Consider the following 19378-nt stretch of genomic DNA (forward strand, 5'->3'; position numbering starts at 1 on the left):
TGTAAAATGTTTCAGCATGCCAAATAGGTTTTAGTATGGTTTGTGTTTATGCAAGTGAGACAAGTATGGTGCTAATCGACAAGAAAAGGCACCAATAACGGTCCATACACCATACTAATCAAGCAAAATAACTGTTTATTGCTGGAACACACAGCTGATATCAGTTATCACAATAATAGTCAATAATCATGAATCATACTCATGAACATCATTAATCGAAACACAACAAATTTGCTTAAAAGGCTTATAATGCGAAATAAAGATGAGTAATAAGGATTACATGAATAATGACAGATAATGAAACCCCAAGCAATTTGATATAAATATATACAACCTCAGAGACGTGCCATCATTTTCCTTTTTAAAGACTGGGGAGCCTGTTGCAGTCACCTTGGAAAACCAACATGTGAGTCTGAGAATACCGGGCGATGTGTGCACTTATCCCATGGCTGAGCTTCCAATGTTTCAGCAAGAAACCCTCATCTTTATAGTCAAAATTTGGGTGCTGGCCAAAGGCCGGCCTATTAGGTAAGAGAGAAGAGTGAGTTGATCAGGCCCACCTTTTTTGTTAGCTAGGTGCACATTTATATCTGATTGCAAAGCACAAATTTGAGGTTTGTAGTGTCAGCATGATTATCATAGAGTCAATATTCTACCTCCTGAAATTTGGAGAAAGTTAACCTTAAGGTCAAGAGACCCTGCTCTGGTCATTTGGTCATGCTTTTGAGGGTCAATATTTTACCACCTGAAATTTGGAGAAAGGTGTGAAGTTGACCTTAAAGTCATGAGACCCTTCACTGTTCATTTGGTTGTTCGCTGAGCGCAACAGGACAAAAGCAAAAAATAACCCATTTCTTAAAGACATCTAATGTAAATATCTATAGGTAGCTTTTAGTGTAGTTAAGCTACATTTTAAGTAGAGTAGCTAATAGCTTAGTTCACTACATTTTTCAAGTAGTTCACCCAACACTGCATTTCAGTTTCACTCCCAAGTTTAGAGAAACTCCGCTCACGTCATCCAAACAAAGCTGAATCCAGACCACATGTGCTAGTCTAAAGAGATCATACCGGTTAAACTAATCATATTAGTACTAATATAGATGAAAATAAAAATTATTTTAATCACACCAGACAACAAACCATTTTATTATCTCACCTAAAGACTGTCATCTCCTAACACAGGGCGATAGTTGTAAATAGGTCAGCCACAGACCTGGTTCAGTGCACCTCCCTATTACTTCTTTACCTGACTCTGCTTTCCGCATGTGTGCTAGATTCATTTTTTGTGTCCTATTATTAGTAACACCTCACTCGGTCTCAGCACAACCCCCAATGTGTTTTACCCAGGGTTCCCGCATCAGTCCCCACTACACCTTTTTCATTCCTAGACTTCCTTAATGCATTTTTAACTAGCCTTTCAGGGGTATTGGCCCACGCACAAAGTGCACATCTATTTATTTATTTTTTAAGCAAATAGATGGTAAGGCATTTCACCAGCAGAGAGAAGGAAGGAAGAATTAATGTCAGTGTCAGACTTGACCTTCGAGTCTTGAAGATGATGGATGTATATTCCTGCACAGGTGTCAACAGGGTGTCACCGTGCTAGTGATAAGTCTCCTGGACTCCTGCGAACAGTGACAATTACCTGCTGAGAGCAAGAGTGGTTTTGCCTTTTTATCCTTCAGCACAGACACATGCACTCGCAGAAACGAGCGCCCTCATTCAATCTTGAATAAGTAAACAAACATCAGTTAGCTTAGTCTGGATTGTCTGATACCGTCCCATTTGCTGATCTGTTTCCACACACATGCATGTTGAGTGCTTCCACATGTGGATCTCCATTTCTGTTAGCTTGTGTTTGGTTCCCTCTGGTGGCAGGGAGGTGTTGTTGCATTTTAACCACTGTCGTAGGAAGTTGGCAGCATGTTTAGTGTCTCATGTCTGTCTCCTGAGGATCATGTCTTTGATATGTAATCCCAACAGTGTGTAGGAAGGGAAGAGGAAGGATGCTGCTCTGAACCGTAAAGCCGCTTTTTATTACTCCTCCACAGAGCTTGTGAATTTCATTCATGCACACAGGAAATAAAGGAAAGGTGCAATGTGATATTTGTTATGTGGATGACAGGAGAAATGGCTGTTCTGCGGTTTGATTTAAGAACAAACAAATATCAAAGTCTGTGCTTTTGGGTTTGTTTTAATGCATGTTTTTCATTTGTTTCATCGTCTTGGAACTTGACTATGGCAGCATTTCTCAGCTGTTTTTGCTTTACAGCTGAGGTTTTACATTGTTTATTGACTGACAAGGCAACACTGTATCAGAATTGTTTACAAAACCTTCTTTTAAAATCTTAATGTTTAATTTTAAATGAAACTCTTGTTTATACTTGTTTGTAAGAGAACTCGTTTTTGATATATTCTGATTTTGCTATCTTTATGTACTATATTTATACAATATATATTGCGATTAGAGATGATCAATCTGCCAGAGATCGGTATCAGCCGATAATCACATTTCACGACTTTATTGGTACTCGTTGATCTGGCCGATCTCATGAACCGGTTGCAAGCGAGATTTTCAAGCAGAGGAAGATGCACATGCGCGCCCGGGTTATACATCAGCAGAGCAACAACACATGAGCAATGTTTCCAAATTGCGTTGTTAGTCATTTTTCTTACCATTTTTTAAAAATCTGTTTTATAATTATAATAGGAACACATTTTATTTGAAGTGAATTTCAATTAAATTCAGCTTTATTTGTATAGCGCTTTTACAATGTAGATTGTGTCAAAGCAGCTTCACATAAAAGATCATAGCAAATTGAAACAGTGTAGTTCAGTTTTCAGAGTTTAAGTTCAGTTTAGTTCAGTTCAGTGTGGTTTAATAATCACTACTGATAGTCCAAACACTGAAGAGCAAATCCATCAATGCGCAGCTCTACAGATCCTGAACCATGCAAGCCAGTGGCGACAGCGGCGAGGAAAAAACTTCACCAATTGGCGAAAGTGAAGAACTAAAAAACCTTGAGAGAAACCAGGCTCAGTTAGGCACAACCATTTCTCCTCTGGCCAAACGTCTTATGCAGAGCTGCAGTCAAGGTGCCGGAGGCTGGAAGCTGGGCCTCAGTGAAGACTTGTCTGTCCCTGGAGTGTCACAGGGATCAGTTTCGTGCTCTCCACTCCTCCAAGACCACGACAGCATCTGCTCAGGATACGGCCTCGTCCAGGACATGGAAACCTTGGGATCATCTCGTCACCGGTCTTGGATCGAATCAGTGGTGCTGCGTGGTCTGAGGGTCTCGGGATGAGTATCCCCAAGTGGAAATAGAGAATAAAGAGAATAATTACCGTAGCTGCTGTTCATAGTCTATATAAACGAGATGCAGAAACCTGCGTGGAGCACATTCATGTATCATACCGCTAAGTGGTGCACTTAGTGTATGCTTTACTAAACAGATTTTTACATAACAAACAGGTTTTTAATCTAGTTTTGAATTGGAAGAGTGTGTCTGAGCCTCAGACTTTATCAGGAGTGCTATTTCAGAGTTTAGGAGCCATAGATGAGAAGGCTTGAACTCCTTTACTCGACTTTGCTATTCTAGGTGCTACCAGAAGCCCTGAGTTCTGACATCTTAAAGAGCGAGTTGGATTATAGTAAGACAGAAGGTTGGTTTAGATAAACAGGAGCTAGATTATTTTAAGCTTTAAAGGTTTTAAATTAAATTTTTAATTTTATTTTATTTTTTTGTAAAGCTGCTTCTGACCATTACATGTATGCAACATCCTTTATTTAACGCATGATTGCATACTTAAAGGGTAATTGTGCTTATGCAATGGCAAAGTTAAATAAAGCTTGAAGAATCAGAATCTGTATCGGTCGATCACCATGACAAGGAATCGGTACTCTGTATCTGTTGCAAAAATCCTGATTGGAGCATCCCTAATTGCGATATGAGTACAATTTTACCAGATGGCTTAAATAGCTCAGTTTGGTAAGACTTCAGGTACAGAAATTGAAAATTCAAATGTGAAATAGCACTGCATCTTCATTGTATAAATAAATAAAATATTTTTTTATTTAAGTATCAAATAGTACAATTCCTCGTGCCTGAATGCTTTACACCAAGGGTGGCCAAACTCCGTCCTGGAGGGCTGGTGTCCTGCTGATTTTAGCTTCAACCATAATTAAACACACCTGAACTTGTCAATCAAGCTCTGTCTAGGTATACTAGAAACTTCCGTTGGAGCTAACCTATGCAGGACATCGACCCTCCGGGACCGAGTTTGGGCACCCCTACTTCACACTCTCTTGATATGCTCATACAGTCACAGGCCTTAAGATCATATAAACGATAAACATTTGCTCTATTATGGTAAAAATGTCCAATGACTGTTCTGAACTATGAATTGCTGATCATGATTTCAGGAATCGATAGATCTGTCCTTTACAACACACGCAGCGATCACAGATCAGTTCATCCAGACATTTTAATCTGATTCGTGAACTTGTTTGAAGAACCAAACTAGCCAGAGATCAGTTATCAAGATTAACAGATCTGCCAAATCATCTTAGATCATTTAAGCGAGGTACGGAGAACAGACTCCTGGTCTATTAAAACCTACAATATCAAAAGAAGCAAAAGTCAACAATTATAAAAATACATTTGACTTTGCTGTCACTGCGTAAAATTGCTAAATTCTAAATATAAAATTGCTAAATTCTTAATATAAAGTTTGCCAACATTTTGATGAATATATCTACTCAAATCAACAAAATATTTAAAGATTTTTGTTTATTGTCTTACACCGTTTGGAAGACCGCAGGACTGAGTAGCTCCTCCTCCTTTAAAAGTGCAGCCAATAGCCTTTTGTTTTTAATTGAGTGGTTGAGCTCAAGCGCATATAGCAATTGAAGGGGGCGGGACATGTCAGATAGTAGAGATCATTTGATTGGTCAGAAGATTAGGTGAGGAAAAGTATGAGGTGACATTCAAAAAAATTTGTATCCATTTAGGCGGAAGTGACTGCAAGTTTTAAACGTTTAAATCTTTTTAATGCGATTTATTTATTTATTTATTTTTATTTTTTGTTTTTATTTATTTATTTTTTTCTCACTGTTTGAAGCACATTCGCTTATAAATTTTCTTGACTAGACATGGGCCGATATAAGATTCTGATATTATGATATTCTTGGATAATTTCATGGTATCACAGTATTACTGCTCTAAAATATGTTCTTTTTAAATGTCAACTCTCAAAAAACACTTTTTTTTATTTTAAGAACGTTTTAAATATTTTGGAGGAGCAAATCTCAGGCTAAATAATAAAAATAAATCACTGACTTCTGCGGTCTTCATTAATTTTAAAAACACAGATTTCTTTACAACTTGAAAAGGCATCTTTGGATAGGTTTCTTTTCTTTGGATGTAAAGTAAGACACTGCACTGGTCAGGTCCAGCATGCTTGGATGTATAAGCGGTTTGTTTTCTAAAAATGTTTGCTGAATAGTGGTTTCTTTTCTGCTGGAGATACTCTTGCCCTGAAAAACGAAATAAAATAGTCATAAAAACTGTACATATGACTTTTGCAAACTGTGGTAAACCTTAAAACCACTTATCGTCGCATGCGTACTTGACATACTTGTAGTAACATCTAAATGTTCATCATCTGATTTCTTAGGGACTCGGAAGATTGCTGCAGTGTTGGGTTTTTTTATTGACATTTTCTACCCTTTAAGTGTTTAGAAGTAATTTTTTACTGTGGTGTTCAAAGTATTTTCTTCTGTCTGTCTTTTAGGAGATGGAGTTGTTGGAGGCTCTTCTCAGGGCAAAGTCAGAGGCTCCAGACTCGTGGGACGGTCGCAGTGCCAGTAGCTTGCGCTCTGCTCTCAGCCGGCAGGACAGGAACAGACTGCTGTGGGAAGATCTGGCTGCACTAGAGGAGGACACTAGCAAGCTCAACGCTCTCCAACTACGCCTGGATGAATCCCAGAAAGTCCTGCTGAAAGAACGAGAGTAAGAGATCCACTGTTGAGGTGGCAATAATACGTGAACAAACCAAAACAGTTAGAGCAGTCTGTTTGTCATGGTGATGATGAGTTTCTCTTTCTCTTAGAGATAAACATGCGCTTATTAAAAACATTGAGAAGCTGGAGGCAGAGCTAAGCCAGTGGAAACTCAAATATGAAGAGCTGAACAAGAGCAAGCAAGAGGCCATGAAACAGGTGAGAAACAAAAAAAAAGTCTTATTTGATTTAAACTGATGTCCAGATTAAAGATGGAAATAAATAGGTCAAAGACCAGATACTTCACTTTTAAATTAGATTGATAAAAGGGATTTTTATATACCTAGTAGTCTTATTAAATGCAAATAACGTGTCTACTTTTAATGTTTTAATGTTTTTTTTTAATAAGATGTTTAAATTTAGGTGGCATAAACTTCCATTGTTATTCAGAGTAACACACAAACCAAAAAAATGAACAAATATGTAGAGTATGTAAAACAGTAAGTGAGGGTAAGGGTAAATAAATGTTTTATTGTATTTTAAATGAATAAAAATGTCATTTTGACAAATAGGTGAAACCTAGTTGATATGCAAAATATAAAAAATATATATAAGTAGAGTCAAAATATGTATTTAGATCAGTGTTACACTGAATTACATTAAAAATGGTTGATGGTCATTAAACACTGTGTCCGTTAAATAAATTTAAATGTCTTAAATGTCCTAAATTTTAGGCCTTAAATTTACTGAATTATTGTCTTGTAGGTCTTAAATCGTTTTAAACCGGTGTTAATTTTACTATTTACTTGTAAAACTACTCAATCAGGCAAAAAGTCAACCAATGACCAACAATCCATCTCAATAAAACATTTAACAAAGCTTTATTTATAACTAATATTATACTAACTAATTTAATATTTTATAACTAATGGTTTAGTTATCTTCCTTATAATAAAATTAGTTTGAAAGTTCTCCATGTAGACCATATAGGTGGAGGACACTGACCTGGATAGACTGTTGCATGTGCCTACATTAGGTTTATTATAGTTTTAAAGACCTTATAAGTAGTGTTGAAAAATGAGTATGTATACAACTGGGGTTGTGTGCTTATTTGACACATTATTTAAAATATGTGGCTAAGAAATAACTATTTAAATATTTTTGATGGGGCTAGTAAACCAGACCAACTGGGCAATTAGAAAAAAAATCCTTAGCATGTAGACCTGTATAAGTCTGAAATATCATTTACTGATGAAATATTTTTGATGGAGCAAGTAAAAATCTTTTCTACTAGACCAACTGTGTCATTAGAAAAAAATTCTTAGCATGTAGACCTGTAAATATCTAAAATATCATTCATAATGGTATTGAAAAGGTCTTATAAAGTCTTAAATTGTACTTGGTGATAGCTGTAGAAAGAGGGAAAAAACTATTAAAGCAGGAACAAAAAACAGTGTAATATGCTGTATTGTAGTCAACACTTGAAGTGGATTAAAACCTTTCAAAAAGTTGTCCTAAAACTATTAAACTACCCCCGTTCTTGTTTTTGGACAGTTTTCATAAACCTGTATATATTTTTTTTAATTGCAGGAATTTTAAAGGATATATAAAATCAAGCAATATTATAAACTTTCCTTTTAGACGTTTAGTGACAAATGGTGTAGAAAATACCTTGATTGCTTTAAAGTAGATTTATACTGCACAATAAATATCTCAACTGTACTGTTCAAAAGTGACTGCTAGATTGCAATTACGTTCCTCTGATGGAAAATAAATCACCTTTCTGAGCATTTTCAGTGCAGTTGCATAAAAAAATCATATGTTATATGCGTCAAGGGTGGAAAAATGCAGTTGGATGTATCGCCCAAGTTCAGAAATATGCCGAATATTTATTTCTGCAGCCAAATGGCTTCGTAACAGCTGTGGAACATTTATCTTTCTGGCTTCATTTATTGAATGATGGATTTTCCGGCATCAAGTCAAGACACCAGTCGCTGAGCCTTAATTGTGAACATTAGTATTCTGGCTTTAGTGCTCTGTTTGTTATTTGTGGATCATTTTGGATTTGCAAATAACAAAAAAAAGTACTGATGCCAGACCACCAACACATGTTACCCTCATGAGGAACTGATCTCCAGCACTTCCACATTAAAAGAGCATGAAATCCTTGGCCTTGTCCATTTTTCCTCTGGGCAATTTCTAGTCAGAGCTTTAATCAGCAGGAAGAATGCATTGAGAAAGTGCACGGGGTTCAGTGCTCTGGTGGCCTGTTCATCAAACCTCTCAGCTCTTCATCTTCACTTCCACATGTCATATTCTTTTTTTATAAGAGACACAGATCTTACATTCCAGTCACCAGACGTCCCATATTTCAGCTCTTTTAAATACCACGACTGTGTTGTGACTTGCAAATATAGTCTAATTGATGGTAGCCAATAATTTGACATTATATGTTGAAGAAAAATTCCATCCAATTGTTATGGAGGGGATGCTGGCAATGGATTTGTGGGTTCACAAGCAGTTTATTAAACAGATTTGTCAGGCAAACAGAAGCATGCAGGAAATACACAATACATTGTCAAAAACAGGCGAATGGTCGGGACAGGTGGTGAAACAAACAGAAACAATAAAACAATGCAAAAGGTCAAAAACACTTCGTTAACTTCGTTAACGCTTCGTTAACTTACAGGTTAACAAGACTCAGCAAAGTGTGTGACTGCATCCAAAATAGCATACTTCCATTCTATATAGTATGCTAAAATTAGTATGCAAGCCAAGCAGTAAGTCTGAATCCATAGAATTCGAAAAACAGAATGCGAGATGTACCCAGATGACCTACTACTACTGGCAAGATTCTGGAGTGCGCATCTGATGCACGCTACACTCATCCCATGATGCACCGAAAGAGAATTTATCATGGGAGTGAAGCGACGCAACTGACACGGGTAGTTCATGTGATCATGACAAAATTGCGGATATAGTCCGTCCGAGTTCCATTCATACTACTCACATTCATGCTGTATAGAACGTACTTTTCTAATGGTTGAGTAGTAAATTCAAATGCAGTACCTACTGAGTAGTTGGACATTTCGGACTCCACGTGTGTGTGTGTGTGTGTGTGTGTCTGTGTGTGCGCATATGGTAGCCAATAATTTAATATTACACGTTGAAAAAAAATTCCGTCCAATTTAATAGAGGGGGCGGGGTTGAGGATCAACACGCAGTTTAATAAACAGATTAGTCAGGACAGGTCAGGACAGGTGGCGAAACATTCATTCATTAATTTTCTTTTCGGCTTAGTCTTTTTATTAATCAGGGGTTGCCACAGCGGAATGAACCACCAACTTATCCAGCATATGTTTTACGCAGCGGATGCCCTTCCAGCTGCAACCCAGGTGGCGAAACAAATAGAAACAATAAAACAAAAAAGCAAAAGGTCAAAAACTTCATAAAGTTACAGGTTAACAAGACTCGGCAATGTATGTGTCCTTGATGAATCACCAGCTGTGTGTGTGAAATCAGGGGAAATCGGGGACTGGTGTGTGTAAGGTGCATGAAGGTATTTGCAGTCCAGTTCAGTGACAGATGTGTAGTTTTCCAGCAATCTGCAAGGCCTAGATCACTGGTGATTGTGACACCAATCACATTTGCAAAACAATTAAATGCAGATTGATCAGGTTATCCACCATTCCACTCTGAGAAATCTACTGTAAAAAAAAAAAGACAAAAAGTCACTACAATAAAGGTTTTTATGTTACTTTAACTTATTTTAATAAGTTAACCAGGTTTCAGCTAAATTTGTTTAAGGTATACACATTTTTAGTTAATATTTTTAGTTTATATTTTTTTTGGTTGATGTAAGTTGAGGTGATTAGAAAATTTCATTCTGATTTAACAAAAGACTATTAAGGCAGTATGATTTTTTTTTACAGTGTGTCTAATATACACTGCATAGGCTACAGTTATATCTGCTTTAATTATATTTTAATTACAGACAAAAAAATCTGACTTAAATATATAAAATATTAAATATCAGGCATTAAAGGGGTAGTTCAGTCAAAACACTCAAAATTCTGTCATTTACTCACCCTTCACCCTTCCAAACCTGTTTGAGACTCTTTCTTCACAAAAAAGACTAAACACTGGACTATTGACTTGCATGCTATTTGATGTTTCTTACAATGGAAGTTAATGGTTACAGGTTTTCAGTGTTGTTCAAAATGTTTTTTTTCAGTGTTCATGTTCAACAGAAGAAATAAACTCAGAGTTTAGGAACCACTTGAGGCTGATTAAATAGTTTATACATTTTCAATTTTGGGTGAACTATCCCTTTAACCACAAGCATTTAGGTCCATAAGTTCATTAAATCATTCCATCTAAAATATTACAGGATGTTTCTCTGATAGAGGACCACTAGGGGGCAGTTTTTACCCATGAACAACTCAGCCAGGTGTCGCTTATGAATGATTAGGCTTCACTGCTCAGTATTTTTTTCAGTCGAGCAATTTTATGAAAGAGAGCCGCACTGATTGGGCCCAGGGAAATTCTGACTTTCAATACAAGCCTTCCATAGAGAGAAGAAGGGACTGATTCACCATCACACACCTAGACCTCATCATAGGCATATATAGCGAAGAGATGATGAGTTGCAGGGGATCTGCTTCTCTTTTTAATAACCTCAACCCGTGAGGATGTGCATGAATACCATGAGATGATGAGTAGGAAGCGTGCGCGCGCCACACTCAGTAGTTTAATAGATGAGCTGCCTGTCCTCAGCCCAGCTGTGCGAGCTCACGACCTGCAGCGAATGTTAATCACTGCGTTTGAGTCACAGTACGCCGAGTGTGAGACGCCGCACAGAGAGAAGACTTTGACCGAAGCGCTCCTCTTCCTTAATGGCAAATGTTCTAGACTGTATTGCCACAGAATGTCTGTACAAGTCATATTAAACGAGCGCGGTTTCACTGAGTTTCATCAACTGTGAAATGAGTTTAAAAAGCAGACTCATTCACAATCAGAATGTTAAATCTGTTTGAATACCAACTACATCTTTCGAGTATTGCATAGTTTTGCACACAGGCAGGCCGTGAAGCTTATTTTATTATCACAGATATTCTCAGACAAAAGCGAGGGATAAACATTTTACTAAAGATCACAAGTTCAGAAATGAGAGAATGGCTCAGTTTACATGGATCTGAATAATAAGAGGACTAGAAGCCCAGTCGAAAATAAAAGAAGTCACAAATCCAATTACAGTTTTTATATTTGCATCGTAAAAATCTGCATTGTAAATTTGTCATTTTAAATCTTGTTTTAGTCCACAGGTGTGAAACTCAGTTCCTGGAGGGCTGCAGCTCTGTACAGTTTAGTTCCAACCATAATTAAACACACTAATTGAGTCCTTCAGTCTTGTTTGAAACCTACAGCTAAGTGTGTTCAAACAGGTTTGCAACTAAACTATGCAGGGCTGCGGCCCTTCAGGAACTTAGTTTGACACCCCTGTTTTAGTCCATGTGATGGACATGTTAACTCTGAAACTGGGAAGTTATGTGCAAGTGAAAGAAATTCAGTAGAACATTATGAAGAAGATTTGTTTTCGCTGGAACTGTGGTTTTTGGTTATTCATAAAATGTTAGTCAATGGCTACAGTCCCTTTGGTAGTCAAAAAATACAGATACAGGCAAAACAAAATAATGCCTATGGCTCCTACATTGCTTCATTGAGGTATTTTGATTGAAAAACATATCACTCTTAATATTAAGACACTTGCATATTATTTATTTCATACATTATTATTAATCCAATCTACTTTCATTAATTTAATCCACTTTGAAGTGGAAGGCTCTTGTCAGATAAAGCACTAGTGAACATTTATTTCACACTTTGTCAATGGGGTGTTTATAATACTGTCATTAAACCTTAATAATGACACATCATGAATGTGAATGAGATTTTGTTTTTTTTATAACACCCCTTCAAGTAAAGTGTTACCAAATTTGGCTAAAGTTTCTCTGGTAGCCTAAAGGTGTGTTAATTAACAGAAAAAAATGTGTTAACCATCCCTTTAACCTGTCAAAGAAACTATATTAGCACTATTTTGTTTTTAAAGTCTACACTACAGATGTTCTATAAAATGTCTCGTAGTCTCTGACATTCATTAAAATGGTTTTATTTACTAACCCCTGTTATTAACAAATAGTTTTAGATTAAAATGAGGCATTTAAACCTACAAGCGCCAATAGGATAAAAGGACCATTATGCTTTTGCTTTTACGCTGTCCTTTTCGTGCTGCTTATGTTTTCATGTTCTGTGGTTGTAGGCTATGCCATTTACCTACTGGGAGGGTGGTAATCAGTTTTAGTCTGAATTAATAAAAGAAGGTGATTTATGGGTGGTAAATTGATATTAGAGGCACTAAATGCTGTGAGTGATGGTGAGTCTAATGGTGGTAGATATCAAGGGTGAATGGACTGCATCCTGGGTTGGTTTAGCGTCGTAGCTGACTGACTAACAACAAATCAGGAGTTGCATGCCCGAGTAAATTTGACTAATTTTGCCTTAAATTATATGTATCCAATGAATCATTTGGTTTAAAGTGCTCATGCAGCATCTGCATGTCAGAAAATCAAACTTGTTTCATAAAAATATGTACATCAGCCTGTCTAATTTGTCACGTTCATATTAACACTATATTCAAATTGATCAATCATAACGGTTTTGTTCCATTTGAAACAAAAGATGTGTATGTGAACACTAATAAGTATGTCCACATGGTATCAGTGCAGATTTTTAGCCCATCATTGAGTCTTATTTTATTTACTACTGTAAATGTGTGCAAATGTGTATTTATTCATTTTTTTTTATTAATCTAAGTAATAATATTGACAGATATAAAAATGTTTATATGATTTATTTACAATACAGTTTGTAAAGTCATGTTTTCTGTCTTTTAGTAGATACGTTGTATCAGAGACTTGCTTTGTTTACCAAATAAGTGGATCTAATTGTATTTGCCTTTTAAATATTAAATAAAAATAAAAAATCCACTATTTATTATTTTAAATGTTAAGTTTTTAGTTACGATACTCCTAAAATCATTCCACATAAATCCACAGATCTTTTTTTTTTTTTTTTACAAAATTCTCTGCAGAAATAGCACAAAATGTCTGCAGATTCTGTCTGGCTCTACTGATAAGCTAATAACTTTGTCTTTTTCAATCTGTCCCACAGCTGAACCTGTTGAAGGAGGTGCATCAAGATGAACTTGGCCGCATGTCTGAAGACCTGGAGGACGAGTTGGGTGCCCGCACCAACATGGACAAGAAACTAGCAGAGCTTCGTACAGAGGTGAAGCACATGTACTTTTTCTACCTGTGTTGCACTGTTTTTGAGATGGCCAGACAGTTCAGTGTCACTCTAGGACACACTGTGATCTACATCAAAGCTGTACACCCTCTGGGCTTTAAACATCCATCCGCTGTCTCTCCTGAGCTTCGGCTAGCACGACGCCAGCCTTCAAGTCCCTCTGTTAGTCAGCCTGGCGTAATGACAGAACGCTGCTCTAACACATTCCCAGCATGCACTGTTACCAGCAGGGTGCTGTTGAGATGAACCTGGCAGGAGAGAGTGACATTATGCACTTTAATGCGCTCCTTAAAGAGCGCCGGCACTCCCGTGTGTCGGCTCAGATCCGCTGCGTCTCCTCATCTCCAAAACCCCCGGTGACCTGCCTTCATCTCTGCCCTCAGGAATCCAGGCGTTTCGCAGGCGCTGCCTCGTCTCAGCAGTCAAATGACATTAGAGAAATATTAATGACTAGCTGGTCTGGGGAGAGTTTGGGGTGTGCCAGGAAAAGTCAGCCAGCACTTAAGGTGAATGTGGAAGAGATGGTTTCCCATTAAACTGCTTTTAGCAGCAGGTCAGAATGAGGAAATCATGGAGAGCCCTTCACTTAGTTCAACATCATTCTGGGTTAATAGGTGTCCTGTGTGCTAATGCAGCATTAGTCCTTCCTGATCGTGCCTATGTGCTCGGGAAATGCTGTCTCTTCATATTTTATATATTTAGAGCTCTGCACAAAGTGTTGGTATTAGCAAGTTTATAGGAATTTCAGTACATTTCAGTTGCCAAACAACAAAAAAATCATATTTTCTTGTACTGAGTAAACTTGGTTAACTATTTATATAGTATAATTTTTCAATGGGGTGGTGCAGTGGGTAGCAATGTCGCCTCACAGCATAAAGGTCGCTGGTCGTTCGAGAAAGTCGTCAGTTGGCATTTCTGTGTGGAGTTTGCATGTTTGCAAGGGCAGCCGCTGCATCATACATATGCTGGATAGGTTAGCAGTTCATTCCGCTGTGGCGACCCCTAATACAGGGACTGAACTGAAAAGAAAATGAATTAATTTATTTTTCAATGCATATTGTAAAGGAGCTTAACCGAAAGAAAACCTCATGCAAAGTTTTGGTAACCTAAACCCGCATAATAAAACATTTTTGTGAGCCTACAAAGTCAGAAGAAGTTGACTGAACATAAATGTGACATGTTTCTGCAAAACCATTTTTATTAAATGTTTGTATACTGAAATTAATCAATTAAAATAGAAAAACAGTAAAAGTAGGTTATGCAAATACACCTAGCCAATTAATTCTCTCTACATAAAGCACATTCTACCAGAAACATTTTCACTTATAAAAAATGTGACAGGGCCTGACTTAAGCTTGTCGTCTCCATAAAAATTGTACAAAAATAAGTATAAAATCATACAATTCAATAAAAAAGGGGCTAATAATTTTGACCTTAAAATGTTTTTTAAAGAATTAAAAACTGCTTTTATTCTAGCTGAAATAAAACAAATTACTTACTACAGAAGAAAAAATATTGTCAGACATACTGTGAAAATTTCCTTGCTCTGTTTAACATAATTTGGGAAATATTTAAAAAAGAAAAAAAATTCAAAGGGGGGCTAATAATTCTGACTTTAACTGTATATAGTTTATAACTGTATATATTAAATAAAATTCTGTTCTTTTGAACTTATTTCTCAAAAATATGCTAAAGAATATCACCAAAAATGCCTTTAATTCTGATTTAAATTGTCACCGTTTTTTCTAAAGTGATTTATAAAACCCAGATTGTGTCAAAACAGCTTTACAGAGATAAACAGGCAACAAAAGAAAGGGAGGAATGAAATTTCATCATTGTGAAACAAGTTCAATACATCAGAGCACATTCAGTTCTGCAGAAAGCTGGTTTTGTTCCAGTTATTTCAGTGATGATTCAGTTCAGCTCAATACGAATGTCGGTGTTGATGGATGTGAATTTACTCTTTCATTGCCCTCAAACTTTTTTCTAATGTTTTCTCACGTCTCTCTCCTCTCTTCTGTCCTCCTGGATGTCTGTGCAGATGGAGCGTCTGCAGGTGGAAAATGCAGCAGAGTGGGGTCGTCGGGAGCGTCTGGAGACGGAAAAGCTGGCTCTGGAGAGGGAAAACAAAAAGCTGCGCACCCAGATGGAAGACCTGGAGGAGCAGCTGGCACGCAAGCGCAGGCAGGCCGCCAGCGCCCTGGACACCGACCTCAAGACCATCCAGAGTGAGCTTTTTGAGAGAAACAAGGTGAGGGAAGGAGAACGCAGTCCACACAGCACAAATAATCACAAACCTACCCGTAAGCATTTCTCAACATCTCCGATTCTGCTGTACAGCGCATGAGAGGTGAATGAAGTGTGGCAGCAGTTGCAAAGTGTCTAAGCTCTTGTTTGTATCTGCTATCAAGATGCTTTTTGGTTGATTAGAAAACAAGTAGACAAGGGCGACATTTAGTTGCACAGGCTTTAGCTCTGTCTCTTTTGAGCAGTATCTGTGTTCTTTCAATCTAATATTGTAAAACACTTGCATGGATTACATGCAGTACAGCAAAAAAAGCATATAAACAATTTTATTGGTAAATAGTTTTACAGTTTTAGTTTTTTAGTTTGAGTTAACGGAGTGATGCAATTACGAATATAGAATGTGCTTCTTTTTATTTTGTAATGCAGCGTGTACACTACCAGACAAAAGTCTTGTCGTCGATCCCAGTTATAAGAGCCACAAATAATAATTTGACTTCTAGTTGATCATTTGGAGAACTGGCAGAAGGTAGATTTTTCAGATGAATCATCTGTTGACCTTCACCTCAATCATCACAAATGCTGCTGAAGACTTACTGGAACCCGCGTGGAGTCAAAATTCTCTCAGAAATCAGTCAAGTTAGGTGAAGGAAAAATTATGGTTTAAGGTTGCATTCAGTATGGGGGCATGTGAGAGATCTGCAGAGTGGATGGCAACATCAACAGCCTGAGGTATCAAGACATTTGTGCTGCCCATTACATTACAAACCACAGGAGAGGGCAAATTCTTCAGCAAGATAGCGCTCCTTCTCATACTTCAGCCTCCACATCAAAGTTTCTAAAAGCAAAGAAGGTCAAGGTGCTCCAGGATTGGCCAGCCCAGTCGCCAGATATGAACATTATTGAGTGTGACTGTGGTAAGATGGAGGAGGCATTGTAGATGAATCCACAGAATCTTGATGATCTCTGGGAGTCCTACAAGAATGCTTTCTTTGCCATTTCAGATGACTTATCAATAAGTTATTTGCGTCATTGCAGAGATGTATGGATGCAGTCCTCCAAGCTCATGAGAGTCATACACAATATTAATTCTTTTTCCACTGCATCATGGCTTAATATTCTATACTGTACATTATTTCTGTTAAGTGACAAGACTTTTGTCTAAGCAAAGTTAGACCTTACTGTCCTAATTAAATCATTAAAAATCAAGGCATGATCATATTTTCTTTTGGTAAAATAACCGTAATCCACAAGCCTTTGCCTTCCATATAACCCACTTCTTATTCTAAATGATCAACCAGAAGTCAAGTTGTTATTTGTTGTTCCTAAAACTTGGATAGGCGACAAGACTTTTGTCAGGTAATGTATGTGGTTTTAATATACACTGTCTGCATTTAATGTAATTATTCAATTAGTTTAGAACATTGAAACTAATTAGTTTTAGCCTCTGTGTCAATTAAACCGTTAATTGTGTGCAAGGGATCAGGTTTCTTTGCTCAAAGCGATAAAGCAGCACTCATTTTGGTGGCTGAAATCGTATCCCCGGATTACTTTGCACTAAATAAAATGATTAACACTGTAATGGTTTTATATACAGTATTAAATAAAAACACTTCCATTTTGTTATACCAAAGATAAGCACCAATTCACAGATCCTGCTTAACAGCTCTTCTTTGACGATGCAAGATTTTTTTATTATGAATATTTTTAGTGTCATGAAATGAGGCAAGAGTAAATGACACAGAGAGCAGCAGCTTAAGTTTTTGTTCTTATAGCTGCAAAAAATTACAATTATGATCATTATGCTATTCAAAAGCATTTCAGCTTAATGCATTTACCTCTAGAAGTGATCAAAATTGGACAAGCTTAATATATTTTACACCCCTTTTACACCAGTATTGAGCATCGTTCATGTGTGATCGGATCAATGAAAGCGCATCTTCATACCGGGTGTAAACACGGCCTAAGCTGCCTCCTTCAATAAATCCAGGCCATGTCACGAAGGTAAAAGTGCTGTATCCATTAGATCATCTGATGTTGTGTTGGATATTGGCTGTTCTGAGTAAATTGTTCAGTGTGTGTGTGTTTGTACAATGCTGCTGAGGCTCTATTAAAGTAGTGTGTCAGGAAATCCAGACACTTACGGCCAAAGCCCTTATGAGCGGCCATTAGCGCGGCCAGAGATTTATGAAGTGATCCAAAGCTCTCCTCATATAGATGCTGTAAATCATTCGCTCACCTGCTCTTTCACTTCTGCCTGAAAGTAGGAAAGATTTAAAGAGCACGCTGAAGAGGGAGAGATGAAAATGAGCAAAGAGAGTTGTTTCTGAGGCAAGTGCATTCCGAGAGAATGGCTGAATTTAGCATGTCAATTAAAGGGATAGTTCAGCCAAAAATGACAATTCTGGCATAATTTATTCACCCTTCATTTGTTTGAAACGTTTATGGCTTTCTTTATTCTGTTGAACACAAAAGAAGATATTTTGAAGAATGCTGAAAACCTTTATCCATCGACTTCCATATAATTTTTTTTTTCTACTGTGTAAGTCAATGGTTACAGGTAGTGGTGTAACGAATCACAAATCTCACAGTTCGGATCATACTACGGTTTTTGAGCCATGGGTTGGACCATTTTTCGGATCAGCAAAAAAGGGAAGAGACAAATGTCACTTGCTTTCCATTTATACAAACATATTACTGCAAAAACCATTGGTTTTTAACGAACAGAACTTGGATTTTTAATAAAAATAAAAATCAAGAAAGAACCAGCTGAATAAAAGAAAATTATTCAATACGAAAATGATCTTTGGTACTGTTGCTGATAATGCTAAATATAGAAATCTAACATCTTGTACAACATATCGTATTTATTTTCAATTAATGATTCAACAATTCACACATAAAACTTCGTGTGTCATTTTTGAAAACCTATTCAGTGACATTATTTTGATGGTTGTTTGTCGTCACCTATTGGTTAAACAATGCAATTTCTGCAACATTCTTTAGTGTCAAGTTCCGTTAAACAGTGATTTTAATCTTTACCATAAACATCAGTGTTTATATCTGAACTATAAACTGTTATACCAGTTCTTCTGTGTTATTTAATTGTTTGTAACTAACTGAAAAAGTGTAGAACTGAATCTCTCTTGATCAAATGTTGCGTGGGTTTGAATTGAGATCGCGATCTTTTAATGTTTAATTGTGCAGCTTAACACTGAATGCATTAATGCAGGCTAAACAAACAGTAACAGAAAACACCTTTTATTAATAACCTAAGAAAGCATTTAGGTCCCACCTTAACTTCCGTCATAATTATATTTTGCTGGGAAGCCAAAATGCTTTCAACAGGTGATTTGAATGACCCGGGAGGCGATCGCTCTGCAATTGTTATAAATGTTAAATTAACCTACAAGTTCAAAAAAGTTATTAATCTGTGGGTCATGTGCGTTCTGAACTGTGGGTTAGATCAATTGTGATCTGTTACACCCTTAGTCTTTCTTTAAAATGTCTTTTGTGTTTAACAGATGAAATGATAAGCTTATAAGGGTTAGGAACCACTTGGGGTTTCATAAAAAATGAATAAAGTTTGAGCACGTTCCTTTAAAAGAGTACTTGGTTATAGTTACTTCTCACAAATAGTAGCAGAGTTACATAATTAGAAAAGTAACCAATTACCAGGGAAATTAACTATTGCGTTTCTTTATTTTTTTTTTATAAATTTTAGTGGTTTTTTCACCTTCAATGTGATAGGACAGTAAAGGACAGACT

The 19378-nt window shown here is 36.9% G+C and overlaps 1 protein-coding gene across 1 annotated transcript in view; it reads left to right on the forward strand.

Annotated features, from left to right (window-relative positions):
• Positions 1-19378, forward strand: part of ccdc102a (coiled-coil domain containing 102A) — a 118759-nt gene that overhangs the window by 59756 nt on the left and 39625 nt on the right. The window contains exons 3-6 of the mRNA XM_056461489.1: positions 5794-6011; positions 6112-6220; positions 13232-13348; positions 15408-15617. Coding sequence (XP_056317464.1) covers positions 5794-6011; positions 6112-6220; positions 13232-13348; positions 15408-15617 — 654 coding nt within the window. The remainder of the gene's footprint in view (positions 1-5793; positions 6012-6111; positions 6221-13231; positions 13349-15407; positions 15618-19378) is intronic.

Source organism: Danio aesculapii, chromosome 7 (assembly GCF_903798145.1).
Source record: "Danio aesculapii chromosome 7, fDanAes4.1, whole genome shotgun sequence".
In the NCBI taxonomy this organism is placed as follows: Eukaryota; Metazoa; Chordata; class Actinopteri; order Cypriniformes; family Danionidae; genus Danio; species Danio aesculapii.